The following is a 15,815-nucleotide window of genomic DNA, read 5'->3' as shown; positions in this document are numbered from 1 at the left end:
GCTAGGCAACTGACAACAATCTTTTGTGTCTCGTCGTCATTTTAATTCTTCGCGATGATCCTTTTCACAAACCACAGCAAACACGGTCAGCTTTGAGAGGATGATTTTACAACGTAGTCGTGTCCAAAAAGCCTGGTAAATGTTCATTATAGAGGCTTAGCTGTCTTTTTAATAGTGTTAGCCATCTCATACTACTAAAAGTTGGCCGTGATACTTCATTGAAACACGATGACGATGTCATTACAATGATACTCTTCACATTTTATGCATGCTGCACTAGCCTAGCCTAGGCCCCTAGTTAAATAGTATTATGCTAGTAAGCCTACTCTCTAGCTATAAGTAGGCCTAGGCCTAGGGTGTATAGGATAGGACAGGGAGATGAAAACAGTGATCGGATAGGCTAAGGCTTGGCATAGACTAGAGGCTTACATTACATACCCAGTCAGTTGCAGCCCTACTAAACTGTAATTATTAAATTATTAGCCTAACAAGCTAGCCTAGGCCCGGCCTAGTATAGTAGTATAGTAGGCCTAGCCTAGGCTAGCCTCTAGCTAGTAGTAGTAGAGGGAGGGGATTGCCCAGCTGCTTCTTTTCCTTTTTTGTTAATGAATAGGTAGGCCTATCTAGGCCCTCCCTCTAGCCTAGTAGGCCTAATAATAATGTTTCTTTAATTAATTTAAAGAAATACTTAAGAATGGCCACTCTTCAAAAACCAAAACAGCGACGCAACAAGAAAATTAAACCCCAAGAAGAGGAAAGTGAGCGACCAGCTTCATCATTGTCACAAGGTACAGTCTATGGAATTTTGATATATGTTACTTGATCTCTCTTTCAATGCCCTGTTTTATTTCGTAGCATCCCATTAATTTGAACATACGCATGATTTAGTACTTGTTCAATTTTTACAAGGACCCCACTATTTCTAAATCCTGGATCAGAGCCATAGACGAGCAGTGTTCCAAGATGTCAGTAGACAGTGTTATAATTTGCGAAATTAAATTAGTGAAAAAATGGAATTTGTAAAATGTGTACAGACATTGATAATAGACATTTAAATAAATATTTTTAGGATGGGTAGGTGATGAGGGAAGTGATTCACCAAAGCCTTCTCTGCAACCCTCAACAGCACCTTTGGTGCCTTCACCACAACCATCAATAACTGGTGAAGATGCACCAATAAATAATGCTGGAAGCTTTGTATCTGTTAAAGAAGCTGCAGATCAAGACAAATCAATGAACGTTGATCAAATTGAGGTAATTTTTATAAATACCCTTAAATTAAAGATAAAGATTTCTCCTTTATCCACATACATGGCATAACATAATATGTCTCCATTGTTTAAACATTTTCTCTTATTAGCCCTGGGATATTAATTTACAAGAGTTTGGAACTTCTTTTTGGCTGTTTTACTTTATCCTTTTTTTGATTTAGCTTTTTGCTTATTTTATTTATATCTTCATTGAGATCATGCCACTCATGATACCCAGTTATTTTTTAGTAATTTGCCTTTTGATCGAAAAAAATGTAGCCTTGCTTGGCACAAGAAAAAGAAAAACAATAGAAGTACAAAATTAATCTTTTTACAGGATGAACTTGAACACCTAAAAGAAGATGATCAACCAATTGCAGAACCAAATCGCTCATTGTTGTCTGTAAATGGCAACAAGAGCACTGAACCAAATGAAAGACCAGCATCAGCTTCTAGTGGCAAGTACAGTGTAGATGGTAGCAAGAAGATTCCTTCCAATGTCATTGTACCATATGATGGAGAGATTATCACGCCTAAACGAGAATCTACCGAAGGTATAAGATAATTGATATACTGAATTTTACAAAAAATATTTTAATTCAATTGTTGTTATTGTTTTCCATGTAAACAGCAAAACGATGTTTTTCAATCTACTGTATCTTCAGTAGTATACAATGGACATGTGTATTTATTCATTTGACTTGAGAACAGGTAGCTGGTAAATAATAAACAAAATACATATAATACTCCCTAAGGGTCACCTTGAATGAAAGAAAACAAAATACAGACAAACCAGAATGCCTTGTTAAAAATGTTTGTAAATTATTTAAGTTGTTATCATTAAAAAAAACATTTTTATTGTCTACAGCTTGGAGTGATTCAAGTATGGTTGATCTAAAAAAAAGGCCCCAAACTGCAGACAGCAAACCCAATTTGAGGACACGCAGCCCTGGACAAGGTACTCATACAGGCAGTGTTCCAAGCATGCATACTGTTATTAGTATTGAAGAAGCCAAACCAGAACATAGGATTGATGATATTGGGCCAGAGACAAGTGCTAATGCTCTGATGCGAGAAAGAAATCAAGATGACAATAAAAGTCTTGTTTCAACAACGTCTATTGTGCGAATACCACCCCCACAGTTAGAAAAGGAACAGCAGGCGTATGTTCCATTTTTGTATGCTCGAGATTCATTAGAGAAGGTAAGAATATAATAATAATATCGGTTTCATTATTACATTACATACAAAAGAAAATAATAATAATGTCTAATGTTCTAATTATTTTTATTAGGTAATGAGAGATATGAAGAGGATGAAAATGAACCATATAAAAATAGTCTCTGACATCCAGGATGCCTACCGTGCAATAGAGAATGAAACACAGGTATTATTCATTTATTTATCTTTTTGCGTACATGCCTACACAATAAAAGTACAGGAAAAAATTGACAGGCATATAGGCAATATTCTTCAAACAAATGTGTTCTAGTTACACCATCAACTCTTTCATAACCAAAAATAAAAAAAATGAAACAGAAATGTATTTATTATTTTTGTATCATCCACAGGCACAGTTTAATGTATTTGTCATCGGACTTCGTACAGATTATCGTGGAAAGGTAAAAACCTTTCGGCAAGTAGTCGAGGTTCACCGTGACGAACTTGCAAGTCGAGAGGCTTACTGGCAAGAGACACTGCAAGTATGTTTTAGAATTTATTATGGAATACATTTGGTTTAGTATGATACATTTTGAAGACATATTCTCTAGGTCTGATTAATACTACAACCATAGAACACATGGTCTCATGCCTGCTTTGTTACTGTTGATTGTTCATGTTTCAGGATTTTTAGAAATTTGTTGTGTACTTTATTTTTAACCGATTACTACGTACTTTCACTTTGCAGAGTTTAAGTCAGCGAAATAAAGAACTTTTGAAAGAAAAGCGAAAGTTACTGTTGATAAACAAAATGGAAATAGAGAGACTAGAAAAAGAGAAAGTAAGTCTTTTAATTCCTCTTCTTAAAATATCAAAAAATCGCAGGAGTAGCAAATGTATGAATTCTAAGTTATATTCAAAGGTTTTCAGATTGAGTGCATTCATATCACTTTTTTACAGGCTGTTGTAGTTGCAGACTTAACATCAAAGGTTGATGCAGAGCATCAGCAGGTAACCAACGCTTCAAAAGATCATGATAACATGTTAGATGCACACATGGCCGAGCTCAAAGGGATAGAAGAAACTCACCAACAAGAGAAAAAGATTCTTGAAGATCAACTGACATCAGAGAAAGAGGAGAAATTACGGCTGCAGCAAATGTTACATTCTCGACCAGGTGAGACGGTAGTAGTGGCTGAAGATACTGGAACGTATGCAGCACCTGTTGCAGTGCTCATGACAGATGAGGAAAAGAAAAGATTGGAAGAAGAAAATATAAGACTAAAAGCTGAAAGAGATCAGATCCAACAACACAAGGATCAGTATCAGGAAAAGATGATAGATTCCCAAAAGGTAATAACCATGTAAATCTGATGGTGTACTAATTTGAACATTTTTTTAAAACCCAGCAGAAGACCTTTCATTTGCAAAAATATTTTTCATTTATAAACAATTTTGTCTTTTTTTTTATATGTATAGAGAATTATTAAAAAATGACCTATAACTTTTTATTAATACAATAACAAAAAAATCTACATTTTTAATTTGAAAAAGCAATGGCATAAAGAAATAATGTTTCTTTTGCTTGTTTATAGGAAACAGCAATGTATCAGGCTAAGTTCAACACACTACATCTTCAATACTTAGCAATCGCCAAAGTTTCTGAAGAAAACAAAGATAAAATTGATCAAGAAATTGTGGCAGTTGTTACAGATAAGCAAGTAATGGATGAAGAACAGACAAGTTTAAAAGATGATATAAAGAAATGGGAAAAGGAATTTGAAGAAAGAACAGGAAAAGCACCAACTGAAGCTGACAAGTAAGGCTTATTATTATCACTGGTATCTAAACAATTTCCTAAAATTAAAAAAACTTCATAAATTACAACAATTAACAAACCTGAATAATCTGTTACTTAAATGCTGTTAAAGTTTAACATTTTTTTTCCAAGACCTGACAGCGTTCATGAACTTGAAACACAACTTCATGAAGTTGAGATCAAACAGAAAGAGTTGGAAGGAAAAACGAAAACACTAACGATGTTAAAAGAAGGAAAGGTACCGGAGGTTGAAGTTGAAGTCCCTGAACCAATTATTAAAACAGTTGAAGTAAGTATTTTGTATGTATGATGTGAATGGAAAAACAAGTTGATCTGACAAATTGCTGTTTTGTCGTTAAAGCTTATTGCTAACTTTCAAATGTTGTACTGTATATAACTTTAATCTCAGCAGGGTTCAGGCTTTAATTAACTCTTGCTATTTCCTTGGATCATTTTTTATGTTATTTGTAATTGAGGCAGGACCTGTGATTCTCAAATTCAACAAAATATTGATAATTGTTGAGCGCCTAATACAAAAATGTTTCTATATTTCTTTACACAAAATAAGAAGCCATGAAATGTGCTTTAAAAGTAAATGAAGATGACGCAGTGTAACCATTTTGACCACTCCGTTTGCCAACATTTTGAAGCTCACAAATAGAAATTCGCAAGTAGATGATTTTTTTAATATACTGCTATCGATTTAAATCCTCCTTTTGGTCATCATGCTAACATACCTACAAATTGTCTTGATCAAGGTCACAGTTCCTGACCCAGTCACTGTCGCTGCACTTGCTGCAAGCCATGCCAAAGTCAAAGATCTTGAAGAACAGTTGAAGAAACGTACAGAAACTGTTGATCACAAAGTTGTGATGATCAAGAAGCTAGAAAACGAATTAAAAAATAAGAAAATATCTGGAGCTGGCAGTAATGAGGTTGATCCAGGGTTAAAGGTCATTCTACAGGCTGTGATCAAGCATGTAAGTGATGGTGTTTTCTTTTATCAGAGTTTTTCATCTATATATAAATTTACCTGAAATATTACTGTTTTATGTTAATCACATGTTTCCTTAATATCAATTGCTCCTGTCCTTTCAATCGACAGTACATTTTAAAATCCATTGAGTATAAATAAATAACCAAATGATATTAATGTATTATCATACCTTCATAGTATAAATAAATATACAATCATTTTATGCAGATTCAATTAATCCATGAAAACAATGATCCTGCAAAGACCCAAGTGTCTAACCAGCTTACTGAAGAAGAAGCAGCAAAAGCAGGATGTGTTACAGCTACAAAAGGCCTTCAAGATCAATTAGATGCCTGGGAAATGTCGTACAGGGAAGAACATGACATAGGGCCTACAGAAGCTGATAGGTAGGTACACAAATTGAAGTTGGTTAGGTTGCAAGTTATTATAACGCATAGAGAAATGTACTGTACTTTCATAGTAATATAATGATTTTTGTGTACTAAAAGTATTGGTATAAATTTACCAAAGAGTGACTATTGTAGCTATTCTAAAACTTAAAATAAAACATTCTTGTCTGCCATACAAATAACTGTATTATGGCCATCAGTAGTTAGATTTGTAGTATGAAAATCTTAATCAAAATTCTAAATATTGTGCAGTAACTATGTAGTGCGTTAACAAAACAAATGTTTTCTTTGCTAGGGATGCTTCTGCCCAAAAACTCTATGCTGCTTTAGAAACTAGTCGGCAAAAGCAAATGGAGAATGAAGTTGATATTACTGCATTGACTATGATACAAACAGGAGTAATCCCAGATAAATTTGGAGGTATTACAGCTATGTCATTCACTGGTATGTAGTATATTAGATTGGCTGGTTGATAAAATTAACTCATTATACAATTGCTTTATTCATTGTGTTTTAAACCTGCAAGTTGTATCATTTACATATGACCTACAGTACACAATTAAATTTTCACATAGTCATACACAGTACAAATCAATCCGATTACCAAATGTCATAAACTTTCAGAGTAAAAATATTGTTTATATTATTCCACCAGACAAAATGTATTAATAATTACTTCTGATGACTAGAATTCCAGTGCTGCATATCAATCTCATGTAAAGTCACTAAAAACATTCTCCCAAAGGTTTATTTAGTCTCTTCAAATAATAAGTGATTACAATTATAAATGATTTAAGATGCATTTTTTCAAGGTGTCAGTGGTGGTGGTGGTGGTGCCAATCAAGAAGAACTTGATGAGGCAAATGAGAAGAATGAAGATCTGGAGAAAGAAATTGAGGAATTGAAAAGAAAAATAAATGAGTTACATGAAGGGTCTGGTGGAGGTGCTTCACTCGCTATTACATCTGGTATTGATGTTGATGATGATGACATTGAGGTATGTACCATCTTTCACTATTGAAGCAGTGTACACCATTACAGTTAGTGCTACGTTCTGTGAATATTGCTACTTTTTCTGAATACTACTAGTTTTGTATTCCTAATTCTAATGTTCACCAGTAAAGATGTATAATACTTATAAAATGTGTTGAATGTTCATCAGATGTATATAATATCTTTTCACAAAACACAGTTGAACCCATATGGATAAATTCGGTACCCGATATAGTGTCATCTTAATAGGGATTTCCTTGAATAGGGATTGACTGTGGTAAAACATATCATATTGCCCCATGTTTGTTTCATGGGAAAGTGTCTGAGTGCCCCTGAATAAGGATGTCCCAAGTAGAAGGTTTACTCTATACATTTAACATTTTAAATGGTTTGTTAAGGGTTTCAATGCTCAACTTGGAGACTTGCAGATGCGAGTTGACACCGCAAACGATGAACTTCGCCAAGAGAAATCAGAACATGAAAAGACCAGAGATGAACTAGAGGATCTAAAAGCAGAACTTGAGAAATTGAAGCAAGAACAAACAGATTTGGAAGTAGAGTATGATGGAAAGATAAAGGCAAGCACAGCTGCTCTCGTTGCAGAACTTGAAATCAAGAATAATGTAGGTTTTTATTTCTTGTTAATTGTTAACTCTCCATAGGAATTTTTCGAAGTGCATTCTAATGTAAGCTGCAGTATAATACAAGGTAATGAGTTAAAATTGTTTATGACTTTTGCTGGTGGAACACCTTAGTTTTCAAGAAAATGTAATATATGATTTTTAAAGTTTAAAATATTAAGTTTTTTTCCTGACAGTCATTGGATGAGAGTAAACAACGAATTGATGAACTGGAGAAAGAGAAGTTAAGTGCGCTGCCACCAGATGTTGCTAAAGAAATCCAACTATTGCAGGCTAAACTAGTAAGCACTATGAGAACTTTATTTTGATTACACCAATATGTTACACATCCAAAAACATCTACCACATGATCATTTAAAAAAGCATGTTCTGGACACAGATGTGACTGTCTCAAAAAAAGAATCAATACAATAAATGTAGGAAATGTAGGAAATTATAGAAAATGCAATAGCTGTAATAGTAAAAGTAATTGTTGCTTTAAAGGCAAAATCTGAAAAGGAAAAAGAAGATCTGCAGAAGTCAAGTATTGGTGGCAATGCTGAAGTTGAAAAAATTAAACTAGAAATTGCAACTTTGAGTCAGAGTCTTGCCAAAGAAAGAGAGGTCAACCGTGGTCATCAAGAGAATCTGAAGAAAAAGATGGCAGAAAAAGACAAGCAGTTAAAAGAGCAACAAATAGCAATAGAGAAGAAATACCAACAGAGAGAGGATGAAAATAAAAAACAACTAAAGTCTTTGGAAAAGAAAATAAAAGAACTATCAGTAGCAGGGGCTGCAGTGAAGCCTGGAGCAAAGGGTGCTAAGGTATAATAATGTATTGTATTTTTTAAATGTATAGTTATACACATCTCAGTACATATTAACTTGGCTATAAGATCATGCCAAATTAAAAATCCCAACAGCTTATTAATATAATTAATATGGTAATAAAATTTCTACACAGTAAATAATAATAGTGGACTGGCAAATGATACAAACATCAGGAATCTTCTCCCAAATCTTTTCTTCCCAGAATTATACCTTTACAATTAAAATAATAAAGCAATTGTTAATTATCTGAATTGTTATATCTAGGGTGGTGCTGCAGTTGATGCAAAGACAGAGAAAAAACTAAAACTTCTCCAAGACCAGATAGCAACGTTGAAGAAGAAAGCACAAGAAGACCAGGCAAAAATCAAAGAGTTGACAGATCAACTGAAAGATGCAAAGTCTGATGCATTTGGAGATGTAAGTGATTTTACATTACAAGGCTTAATTTCATTTGGTAGGATACAAGCCACCTTATTAAGCTCTATCTACACTATCAAACTTTATGTGACAAAACAAATATGATGTGCCCATTTATAAACATGATGATTTCATATCACTGCCATATTTGGGCACATCACACTTTTTTTGTCAAATTAGTTATAATTTTATTTTATTTGTTACTAATGACAGACATTATGGATAAACTCTGTACATTCAAAAACAGGTCTAGTTTTCCTTTCTTATGTTTTCTTGTTGTTTTCTCACACTTACGTAGGTCATTTATTGTCAGTGACATATTACAACCATTTTTACAAAATCCTAGCATCAACAGCAATAAAATAGTTTGTCCCCAACAATGGTGTCAAATGAAATCCAATTTCTAGGCTGAACTTCAGCCAGTGATCTAATATCATTTTTAGTTATCAATGTTCACTTCACTATTTACAGAAACAAGCTGGTAAGAAACAAGAAAAAGCCATGAAGGATCTAGAGAAGAAATTAGAAATGGAAACGAAAAAGTTTGAACGAGAATTAAAGAAAGCAAATGAGTTGGAGGAAGAGCTTAAAACAACAAAAAAAGTAATTTACACATTGTTTATGTAATGCTAAAGTTAAATCAGTTTTTAACTTCTGTTTTCCTCCTTTTCATACAAATGTAATCTTATAAAGTCATATATTTCTTTTTTGGAAAAAATAGATAATTTGTTTAAAATAAAATATTTGAATTGTAACATAACATAGTACTCTAATAAGAGATAAGTTAAATATGCATCTTTACAGAACCAAATTTCATATTAACCAGTAGTCACATTATTTAGTTAGTTATTTAAGTTAACTTATTTCTACATCATATTCTTTAAAGTTGATATTGTGCTTGTTTTAGGAACGTGATTCTGCTAATGAGGAAGTCAAGAAGCTAACAGCACAGATGGCTGCTCTTGGTATTGCGGCAGAACAGGCTGTCGAGCTAAAAGAAAAAGCAGAGACACTTGAGAAAGAAGTCAAAGAATTACAAGCAGAGAATAAACTAGTTACTGAAAACTTCAACAGTGAACGTGTAAGTATTTGTGAATAAATTATTTTCATTCAAAACCTCTTACCAGGAATGGATGCATTTTAAAAAATCATTCTTCTCCAGTTTGTTTATTTTACTTTAATTGTTGTTGTTTTAGAGCCCATTTGAATAAGTTCGTCATTTGAATAAAACATATTTAGTAGCCAGCTCTTTCATACAGTACATGTAAATTATTATTTCATTATTAGATCATTTTTTTTTTTTGGTTATTCACGAAAATGAAAATTATTCCACTCCAATTTGTTTATTAGCTTAAATTAAATTGTTTTGTTCTTTTAATTCTATTATCCATTTGATAATTTGTCATTCGAATAAGGATAAAAATGAATAATTGCACATTTAAACCTGTAAATTAAAACTAGATCATTTATTTTAGGTCCTGCGGAAAAAGTATTACAATATGGTTGAAGACATGAAAGGTAAAATCCGAGTATTCTGCCGAGCACGTCCATTAAGTGGTTCTGAAAAAGAGAGAGTAAGTGTTGTTTTTAAAACATTTATCAATTACACATTAATTGCAACTGTAAACATGAATGATCTGGTGGATCTTACTCATCAAAAAACATGTTAAGGTCAGTTGGTCACTCTAATAAGGTCAACCATAATGATCCACACCACTGCTTTATGTCCCATTTGTATTTATTTCTTAATTTATTTTTCCAGGGTTGTAACATTATAGTGAATGCTCCAGATGAATACACCATTTCAGTGGAAAGCTCGCGTGGTTTGAAAGAATTCCAATTTGATCATATATTTATGGCAGAAAATACACAAGAGGATGTCTTTGAAGATACCAATGTAAGATGTGTTCTGTTAATTATAACATACACATATATATAATAGGAAAAAATAATAATCAACATCGATAATATTATACATTAGAGACAAACAAAAATAAGAATGAATGAAATAAAATGATCAGATTTAGTTAAAAGTCACCACAAAGCATAAGGGAATAAATAATTACAAAAGTAAAAAGACCATACTTAAACATAGGAAACATAAACAAAAAGGTTAATCCAACAATCCATGACATGCAATATATAAGATAAGTCATAGACCCATTCAGACTAGGTTTCATGGGCATTTATCGCTAACTTTGGTGGGTAGGAACCAATGTACTCAGGTAAAATAACTTGCCCATAGAAGCAACTAGTGTATGCATTGTCTACAACAGATGAATAGTATAACAGATGATGATAATATATACAGTAACTATTATATAAATGTATTGTGTACTACTTCTCTAGAATCTGGTGCAAACAGCTGTAGATGGTTACAACGTATGTATATTTGCCTACGGTCAAACAGGATCTGGCAAAACATTTACAATGATTGGCGACAGAGATCAGAAGTTTCCGGGAATTGCACCAAGAGCATTTGAGAAAATCTTTGAAGTAATTGAAGAAAACAAGTAAATATCAATGATAATTTTGAATATTAGAGATCAGTACAATAGCTCTACCACACAAACATACAGATGGAAGCAACTTGACAGTGCAACAATAGTATTGGGCAATATCTGATTACTTATTATTTAAGAGACTTTGAGAGATTAATACTAAAAACAATAAATAATCGTTAATGTGTAGCATAAATGCTTTTATGGTATCAAACATTATAAAATAAGGTGTTCAACTGATTGCTGCATTCTGATTAGTTCAACCATTTAAAAAATGACATTTGTTTTTTGATTTTCAGGTCAAAATACTCATTCAAAGTTTACACATATATGTTGGAGTTGTACAATGATAAGCTGATTGACTTGTATGCAAAAGGCAAAGAGGTAACTAGAATTAATGTTATTTTATGTAGACTTAAAACACGTTCCAGTTACCCATCCAATACCCAAGTAACCCACATCCCATCAACCACCCTACTCTCTGTCGACTGCTTAGATGAAGCAAAAACTTTTATTTGGTTTAATTGCAATTTAACCACTTTTTTTAAAGGATAAACTTGATATTAAAAAAGACAAGAAAGGAATGGTAGTGGTAAATGGATCAGTCATGCTAGAAGCATCTAATCACAAAGAGTTGTATGGTCTGTTTGAGCAAGGATCATCAAACAGACATGTGGCTTCAACAAGTAAGTCAGAATTCAAAAAGTTTATTAGTTGCTGTATTTTGATGGAAGATCAGTTATGTACATTGATTTCCATTCCAATTATTTTACTTTTAAAGATGCAACAACTTTAAAGAAAATGTTTACCCTGGACATTATCTCTTTAATATTAGTGGGAAAATAACAATGTGTATTACTGTGTATTTATTTCAAATTCTCAGAGATGAATTCTGAAAGTTCACGTTCACATTTGGTCCTGGCCATCATCATTGAAAGTACCAATCTGTCCACTGGAACTGTGGTCAAGGGTAAATTGAGTCTGGTTGATTTGGCTGGAAGTGAAAGAGCAGCAAAAACAGAGGCTTCAGCACAGCAACTTAAGGTTAGTAGTCTATTGGATATAGACTTGAAACTATCCTTATAGCTTTATAGCTCTTTAGAAATGCGATTATTAAGTAGATACCAGGCTGTTGCTAGCATGACACAGACATCGTCTCATCTGAAAAATTGTCCTCCTATGCGTAACTCCATCTTTGCCTTTTCTGTTTTTAACTTTGAACTGCAGCAGCCCTGAGATGTATAGAGGATGATCCAGATCAGAGGTGGATTTAGGTGCAATGCTCACAATGCTGGATTCTCCCCTTCACATTAGGCTTAAAAGTGCTGACTGTATGTGAAATGTTAATTGGTATATGAAGCCTCAACATAATGTATACTGATGAATTATTTTGATTATCCTTATAGGAAGCAAACTCCATCAACAAGTCTCTTAGCGCCCTGGGTGATGTCATCTCAGCACTCTCTAGCGAGCAGTCCTTCATTCCATACAGAAACAACAAGTTAACACTTCTTATGCAGGACTCCCTCGGTGGTAACGCTAAAACGCTTATGTTCGTAAATGTTTCACCTGCAGATTATAATGCTGATGAGACTGTGATATCATTAACGTAAGTCATTAATATTGTTAACATTATTTCAATTAGTTCGTTGAACTTTGTGGGATTGACTGAGCTTTAGAATATAAATAAATATATTTGTTTTTAATAGATATGCGTCACGTGTGAAACTTATTACCAATGACGCCAGTAAGAATTCAGACAACAAGGAAATTGCTCGCTTGAAAGATGTAAGTAAACATATACAGAGTAAATAAACAAATCAAATTAGTAAAAAACTTAAATGGAAATGTCTCTACATCATGTTTCAGCTATGCCTAAACATAGTCCAGAAATAAAATTCATATTTGAATTTAAAAACAAGGAGATATACTTAATACAATTTTATATAAAATAAGCAATAAAATAAAACACACATTTTGTATTCTATATATAATTAATATGATCATCGAATGATTAAGAATTTTTTTTAATATTTTTTTATGCGATTTCAACTTTTGATAAATATCATGATGATTTTTTTTCAGGTTATCAATAAACTAAAGAGTGGAGAAACTGTAGATGATGAGGAGGCAAGTTAAGTCATCAACATGAAAAAGAAAACAAACTATTATAGTATGTATTTATTTAGCTAAAAACGCTCATAATAATGTGAGGCATGTTTTATAGTATATGTACTATAATACTAAAGCACTGGATAACATTTAGCCATTTTGGTAATGTATACCAGACACCTTTACCTTACTTTTTTTAGATTCCTAAGAATAAGAAAGATAACAAAAAAATCAAATAAAAAACCCATATTGAATCCGTCCTTAATTAAGAGAGAATTATTATATTCAGATTTGTAGTCTTTCAAGTAGTAGTATCTAGTACCATATTGAAATTGTTATATTTCATTGTAGTTTGATAATATAAAAGATTGTTAAAAATGCAGTAGGCCTGCCTGTAACTTGATCACTGTAATTTTAACAATATATAAATTTTAGTTTGTATCTTCGTATCTATCTAAAAAAAGAAAACAGCACTAACATGACAAAAATTATTTGATAATTTGCAATAAACTATGAATAGATAAAATACACATTTTAAACTTGTCTGACAAACTGTACTGTACTGTACAGAGGTTGTCAAAATAAATATTTTTATATTAAAATTTCTAATTAACACCTTGAATAATATATTTATTATTATATGAATAGTATATTTTGTTTTACCTTGAATAATTGTTGGAATAATTTAGTTAGTTATGTACATACTGGTCAAGATAATAAGAATGAAGAATGTAACTATTTATTTTAATTAAATTGGTATTTATATCTAAAGAACAGTCAAATGCATGGATAACTTGTCCATAATCATTGCTTTTATGTATTTGGATATACATTTTAAAATCATTGACTGACACGTAACAAGGTAGTAAATTAAATGAACACAAAATTAATAAAAACATTTTAAAAAACCAACATAAACATAAATAGATTTTTTTTAGGAAAACTGATAAGCAACAAAACCTGTTCAATATTTTAAAAGTTTGTCCATTAATCATGGATTTACAATAATAAATAAGTCCATTTTAAATGTACTATGTATTATAGTTTTCATCATGCTCATTTATTCCATTATGAACACTTTAATTGAGAAATAAAATTTAATAAATGATGTCACAAGAAAACAGAATTGTTTGGTTATGAATATTAGTGAGTTTAAACAAAAAACAGATGGTATAATGACGACTTTTACTCGCTTGCTTTCTCATATATAATTTCTCAAAGACATTGACAGAATATTACGCTTAGTTTGACGCTTCAACAACCAGAGGAATATCTTTTGTCAAAAGTTAATAACGATGTGTTAATTTGCTTTTGAGTCCCTATATTGAAAATCACCTAGGCTAGGCCTACTATGTATATGGCCTAGTCCTAGAGTGGATTTTATTAGAATGGAGTTATTTGCTTGATAGTTGTGTTGCTCACGACAAACAAAAAATCCACTCCGACATACTTTTTATAATTCACTTTGTTTATGCTTACTTTAGCCTTGTTTAATCATCCGCCTAGTAATTTCTAGTCGGTACAGCCTAGCCCAGGCCTGGCCTATTCGTGCAGTGAGAGAGGAATGGAAAGAGTAGAAGTCGGGCCTTCGGTTATTTCGAAATTAAGTAGGCCTAGGACTTACCTTAGATGGTAAAAGTATGTAGTCCTACTCTACATTAACTAAAATTACAAATAAAATGTTAAAACAACATTAATAATCGAAAATTAACATACTTTGAGAAGTTATTGACTAGCCATCTCTCTAAGAAAAGAAGACTGTGTTGTAAAGCATGATGCAGTGAGCGCGTTGAGTGAGCGCACTAACTTTTTAGTCGTTCTAAACCTATTGTGGGCGGAGCAACCAACCAACCAATCAGTATTCTTCCTCCTACCGTCTGTTTTCTAAAACTTTTTAAACTTTCCAACCAATGGCGGGAAAACAAGTCTTGGAGGGTAGCGTAATTAAATGCATTAGTATCTAGCTATTCTAGAATCTAGATTATGGTACTATAGTTTACGGTACGGCGGACAAATTAAAGATTAGCCCAAGCTTAAAAAACGTTATGCGTATACATTACACATACTTTACCTACTTACATTACTTACGTATATTTGTCTACTGGTGATCCCCATATTAATAGGCCTACATAACAACTTATTCAACAACAAATTTTTTATCGGAGTGTAATTTAGCAATGACTTTTTCCAATCTTGATATCTTTGAATCGTCTTTCATTCTTGTCGTCTCGACTGATTTAATACTTCTAACTTCCATTTCTTCAACGACGTTCTCGTCGGTTCTATCGATTGGCATTTTCAGTACCTTCTTACCAGCCAACATCTTGTTTTGGTCGTCATAGACGTGTTCTTTATTCAAAGTTGCCACATACAGGCTTTTCTCAAAGGCTTTCCGTTTTGATACCAAACTCGTTATTTTAATGGTTGGCATTTTCTGTTTTCGTTTTCTAGAGCGTGAATCGACCTTGTGGTTAGTGTCTTCAATTCTTATACCACTTTCTCCGTCATCACACGTTTGTATTGTTCTGTCGCATTTCATAGACACCATGATACAATTCTTTCCAACGTCACTAAAAACTAGTCCACCTTTCTCTTTCCCTGACACTCTCTTAGGATCTCCAAGTGTACCAGCAGTATCGATTTTTTCTTGGTGACGGCATAATGTTCTTGCAATTTCCTGATCAACACGCCCAACATTTTGACGAGGAGTCATATTTTCATCATC

At 32.7% G+C, this 15,815-nt stretch overlaps 1 protein-coding gene across 2 annotated transcripts; it reads left to right on the top strand.

Moving 5' to 3' along the window:
• The first annotated feature begins 682 nt into the window (after positions 1–682).
• Positions 683–14,222, top strand: LOC144853638 (uncharacterized). 2 transcript variants are annotated; one of them, XM_078711377.1, is made up of 29 exons: positions 683–788; positions 1,070–1,254; positions 1,588–1,804; positions 2,119–2,453; positions 2,545–2,637; positions 2,822–2,953; positions 3,160–3,252; positions 3,372–3,764; positions 4,007–4,230; positions 4,363–4,519; positions 4,989–5,210; positions 5,435–5,613; positions 5,912–6,060; positions 6,429–6,613; positions 7,008–7,232; positions 7,427–7,531; positions 7,734–8,054; positions 8,325–8,477; positions 8,949–9,080; positions 9,385–9,558; positions 9,953–10,051; positions 10,240–10,374; positions 10,827–10,990; positions 11,278–11,362; positions 11,529–11,664; positions 11,862–12,022; positions 12,385–12,587; positions 12,688–12,766; positions 13,064–14,222. In XM_078711377.1, the coding sequence occupies exons 1-29, from the start codon at positions 695–697 to the stop codon at positions 13,115–13,117; spliced, it is 4,884 nt and encodes a 1,627-aa protein (XP_078567503.1). In that variant the 5' UTR covers positions 683–694; the 3' UTR covers positions 13,118–14,222. The 2 variants fall into 2 exon arrangements, with proteins under 2 accessions (XP_078567503.1, XP_078567504.1); XM_078711378.1 differs by having other exon boundaries at positions 5,912–6,064; positions 6,436–6,613.
• The last annotated feature ends 1,593 nt before the right edge of the window (positions 14,223–15,815 follow it).

Source organism: Antedon bifida, chromosome 10, assembly GCF_963402885.1.
Source record: "Antedon bifida chromosome 10, ecAntBifi1.1, whole genome shotgun sequence".
Lineage (NCBI taxonomy): Eukaryota > Metazoa > Echinodermata > Crinoidea > Comatulida > Antedonidae > Antedon > Antedon bifida.
Note: the sequence above shows the minus strand (reverse complement) of the source record. Positions and strands in the feature narration are given on the sequence as shown.

Excerpts from the sequence above, each read along its gene's own strand:
- LOC144853638 (XM_078711377.1), top strand. The coding sequence starts at position 695 with ATGGCCACTCTTCAAAAACCAAAACAGCGACGCAACAAGAAAATTAAA. Across the intron at positions 5,211-5,434 it reads TACAGGCTGTGATCAAGCAT|ATTCAATTAATCCATGAAAA; the intron begins GTAAGTGATGGT and ends CATTTTATGCAG. Across the intron at positions 12,588-12,687 it reads GAGACTGTGATATCATTAAC|ATATGCGTCACGTGTGAAAC; the intron begins GTAAGTCATTAA and ends TGTTTTTAATAG.